This window comes from Chlorocebus sabaeus, chromosome 26 (genome assembly GCF_047675955.1).
Source record: "Chlorocebus sabaeus isolate Y175 chromosome 26, mChlSab1.0.hap1, whole genome shotgun sequence".
In the NCBI taxonomy this organism is placed as follows: Eukaryota; Metazoa; Chordata; class Mammalia; order Primates; family Cercopithecidae; genus Chlorocebus; species Chlorocebus sabaeus.
In genome coordinates, this window is record NC_132929.1 from 38851060 (window position 1) to 38868913 (window position 17854).

Consider the following 17854-nt stretch of genomic DNA (forward strand, 5'->3'; position numbering starts at 1 on the left):
GACAAGAAAGTGTGTTAATAGGTCGTACTTATTTAATGATGCTTCCAACATAGCAAATTATCTTTGTTTTGAACATTTCATCATTGGAATACTTCTGGCAAATGTGTTAAGGATTGATTATACTGAGTGTTAGGTCTTTAAAACAAATGTAATATTAGTAAAGTCTGTTAGAACCAGATATACATTAATAAAACATAATTGTAAGGGGTGTTAGTGCTACCGTTTTGTTTTGTTTTGTTTTGTTTTGTTTTTGAGGCAGAGTCTCACTCTCTTGCCCAGGCTGGAGTGCAGTGGCCAGATCTCAGCTCACTGCAAGCTCCGCCTCCCAGGTTCACGCCATTCTCCTGCCTCAGCCTCCCGAGTAGCTGGGACTACAGGCGCCCGCCACCTCGCCCGGCTGGTTTTTGTATTTTTTAGTAGAGACGGGGTTTCACCGTGTTAGCCAGGATGGTCTCGATCTCCTGACCTCGTGATCCGCCGGTCTCGGCCTCCCAAAGTGCTGGGATTACAGGCTTGAGCCACCGTGCCCGGCTGTTTTCTGTTTTCTTATGCAGTTAACACACGGCTCTCCCTGCTACAGTTTTCTTTTGATATACAAGTTTTGCCAGCTTTGTTCGCTAGATGGTGCTAATTCCCTTTGGTGACCTAGGCTGTTTTCGTAAGACATTTAAAATGATTCTTTTGGTAGTAAAAGGAAGATTTGGTACCAGTTTGGGGATTGTATTTGTAATTTCTAGGAATTAAAGGAAAAATGCAATATTCAATAAGCTATCTTAATGTCTTTAGCCAAGTTAGGATGGCAGACTGGCTATGTTATAAATTTGTATCTATAGAATGAAAGAACAGTGTTTTTTATCATGTGCAAGTTTCTTACTGTTACAACATCATTCTTTGAAGCATAAACTTTGAATTATAAATTTAAGAAATTAATTTGTATTACATTTAAAAATAAGATCCCCAAACTTATATTTATTGTATTTATGTTGTTTGTAACTACTTGTAATTACCATTTATTTAGATACAAGTCAGTTTCACCAGGTAAATCTGTAACTTTATGTGTTTAGCACACTCCATTACAAATGCCTAAATGATACTCAGAATAAATAAGGAATGTAGGGTCACTATTTACAGATTGAGCATTTTTAATCCCAAACTCCAAAATCCAAAAATGCTCCAATATCCAAAACTTCCTTCACCGACACAAAGCCACAAGTAGGCAATTTCATAACTGATCTTATGTGATGGATCATGGTCAGAACAAGAAAAAACTGTTCCATGCAGAAAATTATTAAAAATATTGTGTAAAATTACCTTCAGCCTATGTATATCAGGTATATATGAAATGTAAATGAATTTCATGTTTTGGCCAGGTGGCTCATGCCTGTAATCCCAACAGGAGATTGGGAAGCCAAGGCAGGAGAATCAATTGAGCTCAGGAGTTTGAGACCAGCCTGGGCAATATAGCCAGACCTTGTCTCTACTAAAAATTTAAAAACTTAGCTGGGTGTGGTGGCGCACACCCGTGGTCCCAGCTACTCAGGAGGCAGAGGTGGGAGAATCACTTGAGCCCGAGAGGTTGAGACTGCAGTGAGCTGTGATCGTCCCACTGCAATCCAGCCTGAGTAACAGAGGGACACTCTTGTTTCAAGAGGAAAGGAGAAAAAATAATTTCATGTTTAAACTTGACTCTTATCCCCTAAATATCTCATTTTTATATATATATATATATATGCACAAATATTTGAAAATTTGAAACACTTCTGGTCCCAAACATTTCAGATGAGGGATATTCAGTCTGTAGTATGTATCTGTCTGTACTAGTGTGTGTTAATAAGATCCATACTATATGAAACCTGTATATACATAGGCTCTTATGTTACAAACAGGCATAGTTTATACATAATGTTTATGTATAGGTTACTTCTTTTTTATTTGTGGTTATGTTGTAGGCTAGCATTACATTTTACTAGAATCATTACCATTTCTTGGTAATTTTGTATAGAGACAAAAGTATGGGAATTGGAATCCTAGGTTTGAATCTTATCCTGGCTCATTAATTTAGTACTTTGGGCAAGCCCGTTTGATTATTGAATCACTCATTCCATAAATCATTATTAAGTGTTTTTAGTCTAAAGGAGTTACACCAAGCTATGAAAATAGAGCCCAGTTACCATGCGTAACTTCCATTCATAGTGGGGAATAAAGACCAACAGCTCGTTACAATAAAGCATGATCAATGCTACAGTGAAATGAGGAAGAGCCATGGGGCACAAAGGACAGGCTCTAACCCATGCTCCTAGGCCACAGTACCTTACCTTTGCAGCATTTATCACAGGCGTGATTAAGTACTGGTATAGTTATTTGTTGAATGTCTTTTCTCTCCAGTCAGGTGCTAAGCCATGCAAGTGCAAGGACGACATCTGTATTGTTTACTGCTGTGTCCCCGGCATCTTGTGGAGTCCTTTGTTTCTAGATGGCACTCAATAAATAACTTACAGAAAAATGAAGGCCAGGCACAGCTTATGGAGGAAGTGCCATAATGAGTAGAGATTTACTTAAAGGGTGAATAATAGCTAGGCAGGCAAAGAAAGGGGTTGTCAGGAAACGCTGTTCCAGGCAGAGGGACGAGGCCTCTTTCCTGCAGGCCTGGAGGTAAGAGCAGTGTTGTTCACAGGGCAGAGGAAGTCTTGTCCTTCCATCTAATCTTCAATTTCCTGATCTTTCAGGAAGGGCAGAAATAATGCCTAGCTCAGAGTTGTTGAGAATTAAATGAAATTAATTTAGAGAATATGTATTTAAGTGCTTTATAAACTCTCAAGTGGCCTAAGAATATTATTAAGGTGGAGAATTTAGCACTTGAGATGAGAAAACAGAATTCAGAGAAAAGATAATTTTTCTAGTATTATATAGAACCTGGGTTTTTCGTTCTCAATTACCTCCCTTATGCTTTAGAAGAAAAAATGTCTTTAGCTAGTACCTAGTAGAAAAGAACAGCTGATGATTTTATTTTTTAAAATTCCCCAGACCATTTCATTTCTATTGTATTTTCTAGATAGTGCACTTAAAACCTAGGCAAGGTTTTAAACTTTTTAGCCACTAAACCTTTCACTAGGGAAAACCAATACGGGTCAGACCACGTGTGGAGTGTTGTATTGTTCCAAGCATTGTGATTTAACGGGAATACCGAAGAAGTAAAATTCATATAGAAAGAATGTTGTCAGTGTGGTAGAAGATCTAGAAGCCACAGCCTGTGGGACATGATTGAAGAAAGAAAAATACTGAGCTTGAAGAAAATAAAAGAGGAACGTGGGAGTTTGTTTTTGTCCCTATTTGTCGTTTCCTGTAATGATACATCCACACACGTGCCTGGTCTCATGGTGGCTGGAGTGTTCTTTTCCACCCTTTGACTTTGAGCTCAATCATGTGACTGGAATTGGCCAATTAGTGGATATGATGTAAGTTAGAGGCTTAAAAAGTATTTGCATGATTGGACCTTCCTTCTTGGACTCTGGTGCCATGAGAAGAACATACCTTGGAAAGTTAATGCCCACTTAGCCTGGACCCTTGAATGAATATACCCAGAGCCACACAGGGCCCAACCCAGGAGCTTGCAGCAGAGTTTTCCAGCTGAGCCTAGCCTTTATCAGCAATGCACAGTCAGCCTTTAGACCTGGGAGCTTATGAGAATAAATTTTTGTTATTGTAACCCAATACAATTTTTACTTTTTGTTCACTGTTCTATTCGTAATATTTTAAGAATAATCTCTACAGTGTGGCAGTTTGTTAAAGTTTAGACTCTTGACTGAAAGCTCTTTGTAAGCAAGGCTATCTCAATACGTACACTTCCAAATTCCAAAGTGGTAGAGAAAGTATAACATCTCTTAATGATACAGAAAAAATGATTAACAGTAGATTGTAACCTGCAATTCTTATCCTTTTATGATTTCATTAGAATCTTAATGTCTTATAAGTTGTCACAGCTAACTGCTACTGTTTATGATATAGTGATACTCGATATGCTGTATATATCATCGAATATGCATTTTTCATTATCTGCTTTCTTTTCTCTCTCTCTCTCTTTTTTCTAAGAGACAAGGTCTTGCTCTGTCACTCAGGCTGGAATGCAGTGTTAATGACCTTGGCTCACTATAGCCTTGAACTCCTGGGCTCAAGTGTTCCTCCCACTCAGCCTCCCAAGTAGCTAGGACCACAGGCATGTGCTGCTCTGCCCAACTAATTTTTGTATTTTTTGTGGAGATGAGGGTCTCCTTATGTTGCTCAGGCAAGTCCCAAACTCCTGGCCTCAAGCAGTCCTCCTGCCTCAGCCTCCCAAAGTGCTGGGATTATAGGGTGTGAGCCACCACGCCTGGCTTGTTTGCTTTATATCAATAGTGTAAGTCTTTCCTTCAAGCTGCTCAAATAACTGAGAATAGAAAATTACACTTTTTGGAATGCACTTTCATTCAATAGTTATGACCTATCATAGACTCTAGCAGCTTGTGATACGTTATGAAATGTGCACACCACAGGCGTCGGTCTTCAGGCAGTGTGGAAGCAGGCAGCTCAGTGTATTGCTTCACAGTCTCTGGCTGAAAGAATGACATGGGCTGGGGCTGTAAGACTTGATGGCTCTTCTAGGTATATTTCAGGCCACCCCGAATCACTGATTTCTCTTTCCACGGATGAATGGCTAGGTTCTGCTGACTCCCTTTTGGTGCAGTTGAATGACTTGCCCTTCTCCATTCTCTGTAGACCTTCTTTCTTCTTCATGGGTAAAATGGCCCTTATTTTCATAGCCACTGCTGCCTTTACTTTTATGTATTTATTTTGTTTTATTTTACTTTTCTTTTTTTTTTTACTGAGACCGAGTCTCACTCTGTCACCCAGGCTGGAGTGCAGTGGTGTGGTCTCGGCTCACTGCAACCTCTGTCACCCAAGTTCAAGTGATTCTCATGCCCCAGCCTCCCCAGTAGCTGGGATTACAGGCGCCTGCCACCACACCTGGCTAATTTTTTGTATTTTTAGTAGAGACGGGGTTTCACCATGTTGGCCAGGCTGTTCTTGAACTCCTGACCTCAGGTGATCCTCCTGCCTCAGCCTCCCAAAGTGCTGAGATTACAGGCGTGAGCCACCACACCTGGCCTATTTTTTTTTTTTCTTCTTCTTCTTTTTTTTTTTTTTTGAGACAGAGTCTTTTCTGTTGCCCAGGCTAGAGTGCAGTGGCGCGATCTTGGCTCACCACAACCTCCGTCTCCTGGGTTCAAGCAATTCTCCTGCCTCAGCCTTCTGAGTAGCTGGGATTACAGGTGCATGCCACCTTGCGCAGCTAATTTTTGTATTTTTAGTAGAGACAGGGTTTCGCCATGTTGGCCAGGCTGTTCTTGAACTCCTGACCTCAGGTGATCCTCCTGCCTCAGCCTCCCAAAGTGCTGAGATTACAGGCGTGAACCACCGCATCTGGCCTATTTTTTTTTCTTTTTTTCTTTTCTTTTTTTTTTTTTTTTTTGAGACAGAGTCTTGTTCTGTTGCCCAGGCTAGAGTGCAGTGGCGCGATCTTGGCTCACCACAACCTCCGTCTCCTGGGTTCAAGCAATTCTCCTGCCTCAGCCTTCTGAGTAGCTGACATTACAGGTGCATGCCACCTTGTGCAGCTAATTTTTGTATTTTTAGTAGAGACGGGGTTTCGCCATGTTGGTCAGGCTTTTCTCAAACTCCTGACCTCGTGATCCACTCGCCTCGGCCTTCCAAAGTGCGGCCTATTTATTTATGTTTTGAGACAGGGTCTTGCTCTGTTGCCTAGGCTGGAGTCAGGTGGTATGATCGTGGCTCACTGCAGCCTTGACCTCTGAGACTCAAACAATCCTCCCACTTCAGCCTCCCAAGTAGCTGGGACCACAGGCACGTGCCACTAAACTCAGCTAATTTTTTTTTTCCTGTAGAGATGGGGTCTCACTATGTTGTCCAGGCTGGTCTTGAACTCCTGGGCTCAAGTGATCCTCCTGCCTCAACCTCCCGAAATGCTGTACATAGCCATTTTAATTTTTGGTGTTTTGGAGGTTTTGTTTCTTATTCTTCAATGAATTTCACAGACTTTTTTTTTTTTTTGGTAGCCATGATGAGCAGGATACTGTATTACAGGTTACTGTCCTGTAAATATGATTGCATGAGACAAAAGTCACATTTTTAAAACATCATCCAGTATGATATCACTCTTCATTCAGCCTCACAGGAATATATGTTTTATTCATTACATCTAATATTTATAATTTGAAAGGGAAAAAACCCCCACTATTTCCAACTTTATTGCTCAGTCTGGCCCTCCCCAGCAACCTCAGCTTGATCCCCTGCAGCTCCATGGCTATGCTGGGAAGTTGGGCTGGGAATCCCAGCATTTATCAACTTACTCCATGCCCACTTCTTACCGAAGATGCTGTTCAGTACCGGGACCACTTGTACCAGTTCCCTTTTCTACCTTTCCATAGCTCTGCTAAAGAGAGTCATTCTGCATTGCCCCGCTTCTAGGGGAATCATTCATACTGTAACATGTTTCACTTACTGTGCAGTGTTCTAACACTATTTCCTGGAAACAAACTTATTTGCATAAATGTTTGGAAATCTCTTATTTCTTTGGAGGAATTAATCAACTTTGAGGTTTACTTTTAATGGGTAGATTTATTGGATTTTACTGCCTTTTATCGTTATTCTAAACCCTCACCAAAGACTTACACTTGAATATTTTTCTTGAGATCAAAGTCCTTTGTTTCAGGTGTAAGCTACCTTTTCACCTCTAGTGGGACTTTTTCCCTACATTCAAAGGAAAAACAATTTTTTTTTTTTTTTTTTTTTTTTTTTTTTTGGGATGGAGTCTCACTGTGTCACTCAGGAGTGCAGTGGCACGATCTTGGCTCACTGCCAGCTCCGCCTCCTGGGTTCACGCCATTCTCTCGCCTCAGCCTCCTGAGCAGCTGGGACTACAGGCACCCACCACCACACCCAGCTAATTTTTTGTATTTTTCAGTGGAGACAGGGTTTCACCGTGCTAGCCAGAATGGTCTCTATCTCCTGACTTCGTGATCCGCCCGCCTCGGCCTCCCAGAGTGCTGGGATTACAGGCATGAGCCATGGAACAACAATTTTAAATACTGCTGACTTCTTATCAGAAGTTCTGGAAGGCAGTGGAATAAGATCTTTAAAATGATGCACTCCTGCACCCTTCCTCATCTCAGCTGATGGAATTCCATCCTTCCAGGAGCTCAGTTATTTCTTAGAATATTTCCTGATTCTTCACCTTTTCTCTCATAACTCGCATCCAATCCGACTATAAACCTTACCTGCAATTTCCATTTAAATCTTCATCCAAGGTCTTACGGGCTTAGTTTTGCTTTATAAATGGCATAGATCAGGTTTGAGAGCTTGTTTGGAGCAAACATTTAAAGAAATGGTAAATCTGATTTTGCTGAAACTATTCTAGGCCAGAGACAAACATAGAAATTAATGAGTTTTGTGAAGTCAATGAAGCATTAATAGAAAGTAATAGAATCCCGAGAGCCTGTATGCATTGCCGGCTGCCTGAAGGCAGGTCCCCCATTAGGGGGTTATACTCCAGGCTGCCTTGGACCTCATGATCCCAATGGCAGCTCTAGCCTATGAGTTTAGGCCTGTTTTGTTTTGTTTTTGTTGTTGTTGTTGTTCTTGTTGTTTTGCAGCATTTTTGTGACAGTAGCTGGCTGCAGCAGGGAGTTTCAAATGTTTTTTAATGTGCTACATATAGGAAAAAAGAGTTGACTTGTGTTTCTTCAAAGAGCCTTCTCAGGATCAGTGAGCAGGAGTTAGAGCAGGGTTTCTCAACCTCACCACTATTGACATCTGGGGTCAGATGATTCTTGGTTGGGAGCTGACGTGTGTTGTGGGGTGTTTTACAGCATCCCTGGCCTCTGTCCACTGGATGCCAGAAGCACCCCGTCCCCGAGTGGTGATAACCCAAAATGTCTACAGACATTGACATATTCCCCCTATGGGCCAAATCATCCCGGTGGAAAATCACTACTGAGTTAAAGCAGACTTGGGTTCAGTTTAAGAAGGAACTTTCTCATAGTGGCCATTTAATGAAGTGAGATTGGAAGTATTTGAAGTGGCCCATGTGGGTTTTCTTCATTGCTTAGAGGACAGGATCAGACAACTTCTAGCAAACCTCCCAAGGCGGACTCCACAGTGATGAGCTAATCTGAGAGTGTTTCATCATTCTTCAGCATTTTCTAGGGGGACTTTAAACATTAAAATAATAGCTTAGAGAAGGTTATTTGATTAGTAATCTATATCTATATTACAATAAATCAGGCCACAGAATTCTCTTACATTCTTTAAAACAAAAATGTTCAGTTAAATCCCCATTAGGGAAAGTCATTTTCAAAAGCATTCGTTCAGCCCTGGGGCCCGACTCCCACTCGTGCCAGCTGGCTGGGGGATCTCTCAAGCGTCTAGCGAGTTTCTGTGGCCAGGATGGATGGAGGAGCGTCTCCTGCTTCACGGAACCCTGAAGCCCCTGACCTTTCTCCTACTTAGAAAAAGAAGCCAAAAGCCCGTTGATCTTTGCTTCCTGCCTCTGGGCAGCTGCGGCTGAGCTTTGGCCTTGGAAGTCCTCCTTGGTCTGTGGCTGCCACCACCCAGCAGTAGCCTTTGGCTGGCTTTGACCTAGTTAGAGATCCCCTGCCCGTGTTAGGGAAGCCAGGTAACGGCAATTTCTGTGCTGGCAGGAAGCCAGTATTAGACGCAATTGCTGTCGTAGGCCATTAGCTTTGCAAGGACAGAAAAATAGGTATCAGGAATGAGGGAAAGGAACACGTGCGAAAATGAAGGTACTTATGAATCTGTGTGTTAGAACATTTGGGGTATATTCAGGAAGGGTGAAGGAGCCAAATAGTGTTGTTTCTTTTTTTTTTTTTTTTTTTTTTGAGACAGAGTCTCTCTGTCGCCCAGGCTGGAATGCAGTGGTGCCATCTCGGCTCACTGCAACCTCTGCCTCCCGGCTCAAGCGATTCTCCAGCCTCAGCATCCCAAGTAGCTGGGACTACAGGCATGTGCCATTACGCCTGGCTAATTTTTTGTATTTATAGGAGAGATGGCGTTTCACCATGTTAGCCAGGATGGTCTCGATCCACCCGCCTCAGCCTCTCAAAGTGCTGGGATTACAGGCGTGAGCCACCCTGACCGGCCCGTGAGAGCTATTTTAAATGAACTGTAGGCCTTGACTATAGGAGCATAATTGTGTCTCAGTGTCACTGGTAAACACTTCTTTCCCCACTCTGTATTGGTCACAAAGAAAGAACATCCAATTGGAAAAGGCAATCAGGTTTTATTCCCTGGCCAGAGAACAGAGAAGGTGAGCTCTTGTGCTAAATGTCCTTTCTCCCCAAGCAATGGAAGTCATAGGGGAACTAGATGTGGGGCGGGAAAGGAATGTTAGCATGTGCGGGATGGGACTCCGGATGTGAAGGTGCTGTTCATGAACATAAGCCTTCATATATTACATGTACACGAAATGGCAGGGATTTTCTTTCAGGGGAGGGAGTTTTAGCATTGCAAAGGTATGCTGATGATCTAAAGGCAAATAGGAGTCACCTGTTCCAGTTTGTGCTGGTTTTACAAGGTCTTCCTCTGGTATCTGGTCAGGGGTCAAGAAGCTCTGGTGCCATCTCGCACCATCTCATTTCTTTAAGCAGCTGAACCTATAGATAAAGGAACTAAAGTAAAACAGTTAAAAAAAAAAATAACAAAAACTAAGGACTTTCCTGGTTATTTCATCAGGGCTGCCCTGGTAACATCAATATTCAGAAAGAATGGCAAACATAAGCTGCGAAACAGATGACACCTTAATGGTGTCGTTGCTTTCTTTTGACATTTGTCATCTAGATTCTGAAAAACCCTTAGAGTCTGAATACTTTATAATTTTTTTAAAAAATCAGTGTTTCTATTTGTGTCAGTTTCTGCCTTGATCTTTTCTGACACAAAAACTTTAAAACTTAAACTGCACTCCTGGGCATCTTCAGCGGTCTCAGCTCCCCGCCATCAGCAAACATCTGTCTCCAGGAAGCCTTCCCTTTCCAGGGTCATCACCGGGATTAAAATACATCGCTTTAGCTTCATCTGCCATAGCGTCAAAACTTTGGAAACTATTTCTCTTCTACTTTAGTTAAAATATCTACCACTGTTTACTGAAGTGATTACACTTTTACACCAGATATAACAGCTTTCTTTCCTCTAATCACAATTTACATCTTTAAATATTGTTTTGCATGTTTTAGAATTCCTATCAATGAAATAATACACATTTTTTTCCACAGTACGGTTTTCTTTTCTACATAACATTAGATTCTTGAGATCATTTATATTGTAGACCATATAGTATTCCATTGTGTGACTAGAGCGTGATTGATTTATCCATTCTGGTAATGATGGACATATTTCATTATTACAGACAGTGCTGACTTAAACTTATATATGCTTCTTGTGCAGATGTGTACGTTTCTGTAGAGCAATGACTCTGAAACGACCATGTCTCAGAATCACCTGCAGGGCTGTTTAAACACGGATTGCTGGGCTCCCACCCCATTGTTTCTGATTCAGGAAGTATGGGGTGGGTCCCCATAATTTGCATTTCTCACAAGTTCCCAGGTGCAGGTGATCTATTAATTTCAGAACTAATTGCTTCAGAGTGTAGCTCTAGCTGCAGAATTGCTGGAGTGAAATAGGGAATGCAAATTCCACTTTTAATTTGTGATGCTAGACTGTTTTCCTATCAGCAGTATGAAACAGAGTGTCAGACTTGAATTTTTGCCAAGCTGGTGGGTGTTAATGGTTTCTTATTATGTGGCTGAAAGAGGAAATCTAGGTGCCTTTTTGTTTTCCATGTTAAACTTCGCAGAATATATAGGGCTTGCCCACTTTAAATAAAGACTGTTATCCAGCACACAGGATACACAAACGACGCACACACAGAGATAGTGTTCCCCAGAAAAACCTGGTGGTGCTGATCAAGTTCAGTGCCAGTTGCTTAAGAAACATCGTAGATAATTACTGTGATTTTAAATATTTTTCTTTTCTTTCTTTTTTTTTTTTTTTTTTTTGCTCTGTTGCCCAGGCTGGAGTACAGTGGCATGATCTCAGCTCACTGCAACCTCTGTCTCCCGGGTTCAAGTAATTCTCCTGCCTCAGCCTCCCTAGTAGCTGGGATTACAGGCATGTGCCACCACGCCTGGCTAATTTTTGTATTTTTAGTAGAGATGGGGTTTCACTACGTTGGCCAGGCTGGTCTCGAACTCCTGACCTCAAGTGATCTGCCTGCCTCGGCCTCCCAAAGTGCTGGGATTACAGACTTGAGCCACAGCGCCTGGCCATGATTTTAATATTTTTCCATTGGCCTTTTTCAAAAGGATCTGAGGGAAAATTCCACTTTAGTGAGGAGTCTTGTTTAAACAGAAGATACTCCTTTTCATTCATGTCTCTCTTTACTGATGCAGAAGGCTCATTGGGAAAAAGCAGGCTGGACATCACAATCATTTTATTGCATTCCTCAGGGAAGCTGCCTGAAAGCCAGATCTCAGTTGACCTTTTATGGAACAGGTTTACATTCTAGACAAGAAGCTGTAGCAGTCAGTCCCCTGTTCCGCAGTGTTGCTTTCTGAGTGGGCAAACGTGTGTCAAGGCCCTGTTTCTGTCAGGAGGTGTTAAACACTCTCGCTGAGGTGTGGTGGACACCCTGAGAGTCCGTGCACATGCCAGGGCCCTCAGTGGCTCTGATGTCTGTAGAAGTGACACTAATGGTCGACTGTCTTTCAGCTTTCATGACGCTGGTCATCATCTTGCTGCATGTGTTCTGGGGCATTGTATTTTTTGATGGCTGTGAGAAGAAAAAGTGGTGCCTCCTCCTCATAGTTCTCCTGACCCATCTGCTGGTGTCAGCCCAGGTGAGTGTTGCCGCCATGCTCGGACTATACTTTGGAACTCAAGTCTGTGTATCTAAAATGGTAAATTCTGCTCTAGATGAAATACACACTCATGAGAACATGAGGAAATTCAGAAAAGCTGTTTAAGGGAATGATCTCAGTCTTACCACAGAAAGACCACCACTATTAATTTTTTGGTGGGTCTTATTAAAAGATTTTTTCCCCCTGCTGTTTATTTGCGGTGATTTGTCTCTCCCTAACCTAGGTCAGTTTGGAAAACTGTTCATTCTCTGTGACAGCTGCGTGGAAAAGTTGCATATTCCAGACTCGGCACCATCACTGGACCTTATTCCTAGCTCTCGTATAACACATGTCCTTGGCTAGCATATTTTATTTAATAGAGTTTTTATCTCTCTCTCTTTCTAGTTAGTGTTTGATAATCAAGGATAGGGCCTTATCTTATCGATCTTTGTATCCTCAATTCGTGGCACATAGTAGGTGGCCAATAAATGTTGGTGAATATTGAAGAGTTGATACTATTCTTTTTAATGATTAAAAGGAAAGAACCTAGTGGTGGTGTAAGTCAGCATCGTGGTCACCCTTAGTGGGGACAGTGACTGGTGGTGGAACAGGGAGGCTCCTGGGGGCTGAGAATGTTTTGATTTTCATCGAGGTGCTAGTTACACAGGTGTGTTCACACCATGAAAATAAGGTTGAGCAAGTCTTCAGATGTTTATTGGTCATTCGGATAATTCTTTTGAAGTGCCTGTTCGAATCCTATGTCTATCTATTGGATTATCTTTTTCTTTTTGATTTTTATGAGTTCTTTATGTTTTCTGTAAAAAAAAAAAAATCTTTTGTCAGATGTGTGTATTGCAAATAACTTCTATGACGTGGTTTGTCTTTACATTCTCTTAATGTCTTTTGATGAACAAAAGTTCTTAATTTTATATAGTCTAATCAATTTTTCTCTTTATGGTTTCACTTTTTGAGCTTTTTAATAACTATTAACCTAGCTGAATTTTAAGTTTTAAAATTTGTTCTATTTTCTCATTTTGGGGTTGTAATTTTCTACAACAATCATGTACTGCTTTTGTAATTGTTTAAGAGGAAAATGTTTTTTAAAGAAGAAAAGAACAATACAAAAGAGTGTAGCACTCTGTAAAGTGAATTAAAATTCAGTGGATTTGAGGTATAGAATTATTGTGAAGAATAATCTAGAAAATGCTCAATGCCTGCCATGCCGACAGAGGCTTCTTGAGAAGAGCAGTCTTTCTGCATAAGGTGCTACCTGTAAAATCTACCACTTTCTTGGGGCCTTCTTTGACTGCCCTAAAGAGATCACCTTGTTTTTACCCATCCTAGCCTCATCTCAATTATAATTATGCTGTGCTAGCATTCATCACAATTTGTAACTAATTCTTTCTTCATTCGTTTCCTCCCTCCCTTACTAGTACAGAACCTCCAGTAGGATAGAGACTTTGGTCTCCCCAAGGTGTACCCAGTACCTCTCAGCATTCCATTAGTGTTCTTTAAATGAATACACTTTTGAAACCCACAGCAATTGTGCAACTGAAAAAGACTATTTCCTCATGTTCCCTTGAATACTAAGGATTCATACTAAAGTAATTTGAACTTGTCTCACTGTCTTGCAAATTCTAAGAACCAATTTAACACAAAAACGAATAGAAACTAGTTATATGACATGCATCTTGTATATTCCATTAGGTTCTGCCTAATGATTGCCTTCTAGGGTTACCGTTTGAATATAGCAAAGCACAGGACCTGCAGTGTCTGTTGACCGGCTTAGTTCTACATGCCTTGGGGCCTTAACACATAACACACATCATATGTTTGGTGAAACCCACCCAAGTTCTTAAAAGTATTCCATGCTTCCCTTTATCTTTGGTTATTCCACATGTTTAATAAGCTTGCTGTTATTACCCAAGCTGATTTCTTTTTCTTTTGCAGACCTTCATAAGTTCTTATTATGGAATAAACCTGGTGTCGGCATTTATAATCCTGGTGCTCATGGGCACCTGGGCATTCTTTGTTGCGGGAGGCAGCTGCCGAAGCCTGAAACTCTGCCTCCTCTGCCAAGACAAGGACTTTCTTCTTTACAACCAGCGCTCCAGATAACCTCTGGGAACCAGCACTTCCCAAACTGCAGACTACATCTTTAGAGGAAGCACAACTGTGCCTTTTTCTAAAAATCCCTTTTTCTGGTGGAATTGAGAAAGAAATAAAACTATCCAGATGCGAGTTCCATTCCCTTGGCTTTGCCACAACTGCTCTCCGAAAGGGATGCCTCAGCGGTGTGCGTCCTGGCTGCACAAGAATCACCTGGGACAATGTAACGCCTACTGATTCTGGGCGCCACCTTCTGGAGCTAATTGGCCTGGGCACGTGGTGAGTTTTAAAAGCTTCCCGGGTGATTCTGATGTGCAGCCAGGTGGAGACCCACTGGTTTGGGATCCAAATAGGAGCTTCCTGAGAACACTGTAAGTGAATGAGAATCTGGTGTTTAACTGTCTCCTGACTTAACTTGTGCTGAGCAAGTAAGTATCTGAATGTCAAATCCTGGCTATCTTTTATCTTTCTAAGTTCCGAAGTCACAGAAGGCTGAAGGGCTATAACCCCTGTTCACCGTTTTCGTGTACTTCACCATCTTAGGAGAACATGGTAGGCTGGGCTTCTAAATGCAATAATAAATTACATTAACTATGATAATTTAGCCAAAGTAAGATACTGATTAAGCCGTATTTTTCTGAAGTTCTTCCATTCTAGGTTTTGCTTTCTGAGGCATTACATTGTTTGTGAGTATAGATTGCGTTTTATTAACTAAAAATGACTGTTTTCTGACTTCCTTGGGAAGGTATTTTAAAATCAGGAAGTTTTATACAATGTCTATAAGCCTGTTTAAAGCTTTCCATGGGCTCTGCCCCAAGGCCGTTGGCTGCAGCGTTCACCATCTGAGTGCCAGTTGCTGGGCTAGTTGAGGTGAAGTGCATTGTTTTATCTCTGAGCAGCTGTGCAGGGAGCTGAGCGATGTGCCCTGGGACAGGCTTCGCTGGAGCTGGTGGAAGTACAACCAGAAGCACGAGGAAATGAGCCAAAAGGGTGTTGTTGACACTTTTCATTTGCTCCTGTGATACTAACAGCACTTTCACCCAAATGCTTTAATGTAAAGTTGGAAGTAGATCTTAAACTGCCAAATCTCACACTATTGCATAATCCATATGGTCTTTAGATCTAGTCAGTGTCTCTGGGTTTTGGTAGCAGATACAGCGTTCCCTTTTCAGGAATACCCAAGGTGTTCTTTCAGCTTCCAAACAGGCCCTTTGATTTCCTTTATAAAGGGAAAATGCAGGCAAATCATGCCTTTACAATTAGAAATTGTTCCCAGTTGATATCTTTTGGGGAACTGGTGGCGTGAAATGCAAATGACCTGTACATTAAAGTCATGTCTCAGTGAATACCATACATACAGTACAACATTCAAAAGAGAGGAGCAGCAATCCTGAGGGGCTGGGGGAGTGACAGCGGCAGGACAGATGGGCGGGTTTGACAGATTGTGATGGGAAGAAGAATGATCATGTTTAAGGCAAACATGGCCAGTGTTTTGGGCTAGCCACACATCATTCCAGAGACCAAAACCTTACGAGCTAGACCTTTATCAATATCAGTGAACCCCCATGTTTAAAATATTAGAATGTTTAGAGAGAAAATAGAGATAATAGAGAGAAAAGAAGAGGAGGGCTCCTAGCAATGTTGTAAACGGTCTGATAGGCAATTGTGGTTATTCCCCTAAAGTTTACTTCAGCACTAACACTAGTGCTTCCGCTGGAGTTTGCATTTTTCCAGCTTTATACAAGATTTTCCTTTGACTGGAAGAGTCAAGGATATACAGACTCAACAGTGACATTTATTGTGCAACATCAAGGGGAATAAGATACTCATCAAACTGGGATTATTCTTATCAAAACATGGTCTTCTTTGAATAAGAAAAATACATAGTTGGTTATTATGGACTTAAAACTGTTAAATGGATATTCTGATAAAATATTTACTGATTCGTAGAGTGTGGAAGATCTGAAAATATTAGCTTCACTCGTCTGGACCTTTGAGGATGTCTGTACGCTGATAGTTTCATATTAACTAAAACTGGATATTGTAAAATCTCATTTATAAAAACTCAGCTGAGAAGAAAATTTTCTTTGATGGTGAGACTGTTGTCTTAGTTCAGGAAATTATTTAATAATCCTTTGTTACCTGTGAATGAAGGAACTTGGTAATTCTGATTTCTCCTAAAACATGAGCCTTTCCAGAGTTGGCTTAGACACTGTTGTTGCAAATAGCCATGCTTTGCCTTATGCCAAGGAGGCCCAGAGGGCGGGCGTAGTCTTCCTCTGTTGCTGTGTAGATATTGAAATGCTTTTTTTTTTCTTTTTTTTGGCATTTGTTATCTATAATGAGCTTTCTGAGCCCTGATAATAAGTGAGACAAACAGGAGGTATTGATGTTATACACTCCCTTCCATTCAGGCTTTTCTGCTCGGAGGGAAATGTGGATATAGTTAAAGTTGACCTTGGATAATTGTGAATATTGTTGCAATTCTTGAATATATTACCATGTGAATAATAGAAACTGTGTTGCTCTCTAGTATAAGCTATATTTATTTTTAGTGCATTTGAATTACTAGTTATAACTGGAGAAGTTTTGTTACCTCTATCCGGGCCTGCCTGACTGGCAGGATAATAGCAGCAGCCTCTTTTAGAGCATCTTAATGAAAACATGGCTGAAAGGAATCAATGATGATATCTGCAGACTGCATAGAAAATGGCTTTCGTTCCCAGTGTTAACATTTTATTCTCAATCACATTTCAATGTTTGCGGAGGGTGGCAGATTCACACCAGAAACATTAGGTGTTCATATCCATAGCGTGGATGCAGAACAAGCAGTTGTGACAGAAGCTTCTTCCTACCTGGTACTCCTCCCATTCACCTCAACCCAGCCCCAGACAGGCATTAGCATTCAGTGGGGGCCCTGGGGCAGCCCTGAAGCCTGGCTGGGCCACCAGACGGGGGCAGCCTGTGACGGGCACCAGTGGCCTCATTCCGGGGAAGAGTTCCTGGAGGGTGTTGGCTGTTTTTGTTAGCTCAGTTTTTTTCTGGGCTCCACCATTCCTAACCCCAGGTAGACAAGATAGACGTCACACACAACAGTTTTTGAAGTATTTTGCTTAGTGCATTTTGTTTATGATCGAAATGTTTGTTTCTTATTTAATAGGCTTTTTACATCATTCTGTTAAATGTTAGTGTTTAGAAGAGGCAGGTACTGTCACTATGTAAAATATGTAATATTTTATATGTTATACCATGTCATATATACTTGCAATATCAGACCTTGCATTCAGTACACAAAGCAATTGACTCTTTGCAGACCTGCATTTTTCAGTGAACAATAAAGATCGTCTGGCACTCTTCATTTCCTGTGTTTCCTGTTCAGTGGAATGGTGTATCCTTTCGTATGTGTTGCTACCGTGTTTTGTCTCCTTATGAAACTTGGATGTACATTCTGTTGTTTATGACTGATCAGAGACATTTTTAAAAGAGGAATTCTTTATCTGATTTAAAACTCCTAAGGCTTATTTCATATCTGTGTGTTTAGGAACAGTTTGGTGCAGAGCATTTCCTTGAGGTATCTTCAGCTAAGTCGGGGGAATCCTCAAAGATCCTGGAAGCTTGCTTTGCAAAATCTCCTAATTGTAAAATGGTGAATTTAAAGATTGTTGCATAATAGTGGCTGAGGATTGGAATCTGGTGAAGAGGAGAGTACAGTTTAGCTTTTACCTGGTGATTCTGAGTAGCCTAGAGAGTCCTTTTCTATTTTTTTCCCTTGGTGAGGAGGC

The 17854-nt window shown here is 41.3% G+C and overlaps 1 protein-coding gene across 1 annotated transcript in view; it reads left to right on the forward strand.

Moving 5' to 3' along the window:
* The window catches only part of APH1B (aph-1 homolog B, gamma-secretase subunit), a 28571-nt gene extending 11141 nt beyond the window's left edge, over positions 1 to 17430 (forward strand). The window contains exons 5-6 of the mRNA XM_008016340.3: positions 11836 to 11963; positions 13914 to 17430. Coding sequence (XP_008014531.1) covers positions 11836 to 11963; positions 13914 to 14081 — 296 coding nt within the window. The 3' untranslated portion in view covers positions 14082 to 17430. The remainder of the gene's footprint in view (positions 1 to 11835; positions 11964 to 13913) is intronic.
* The last annotated feature ends 424 nt before the right edge of the window (positions 17431 to 17854 follow it).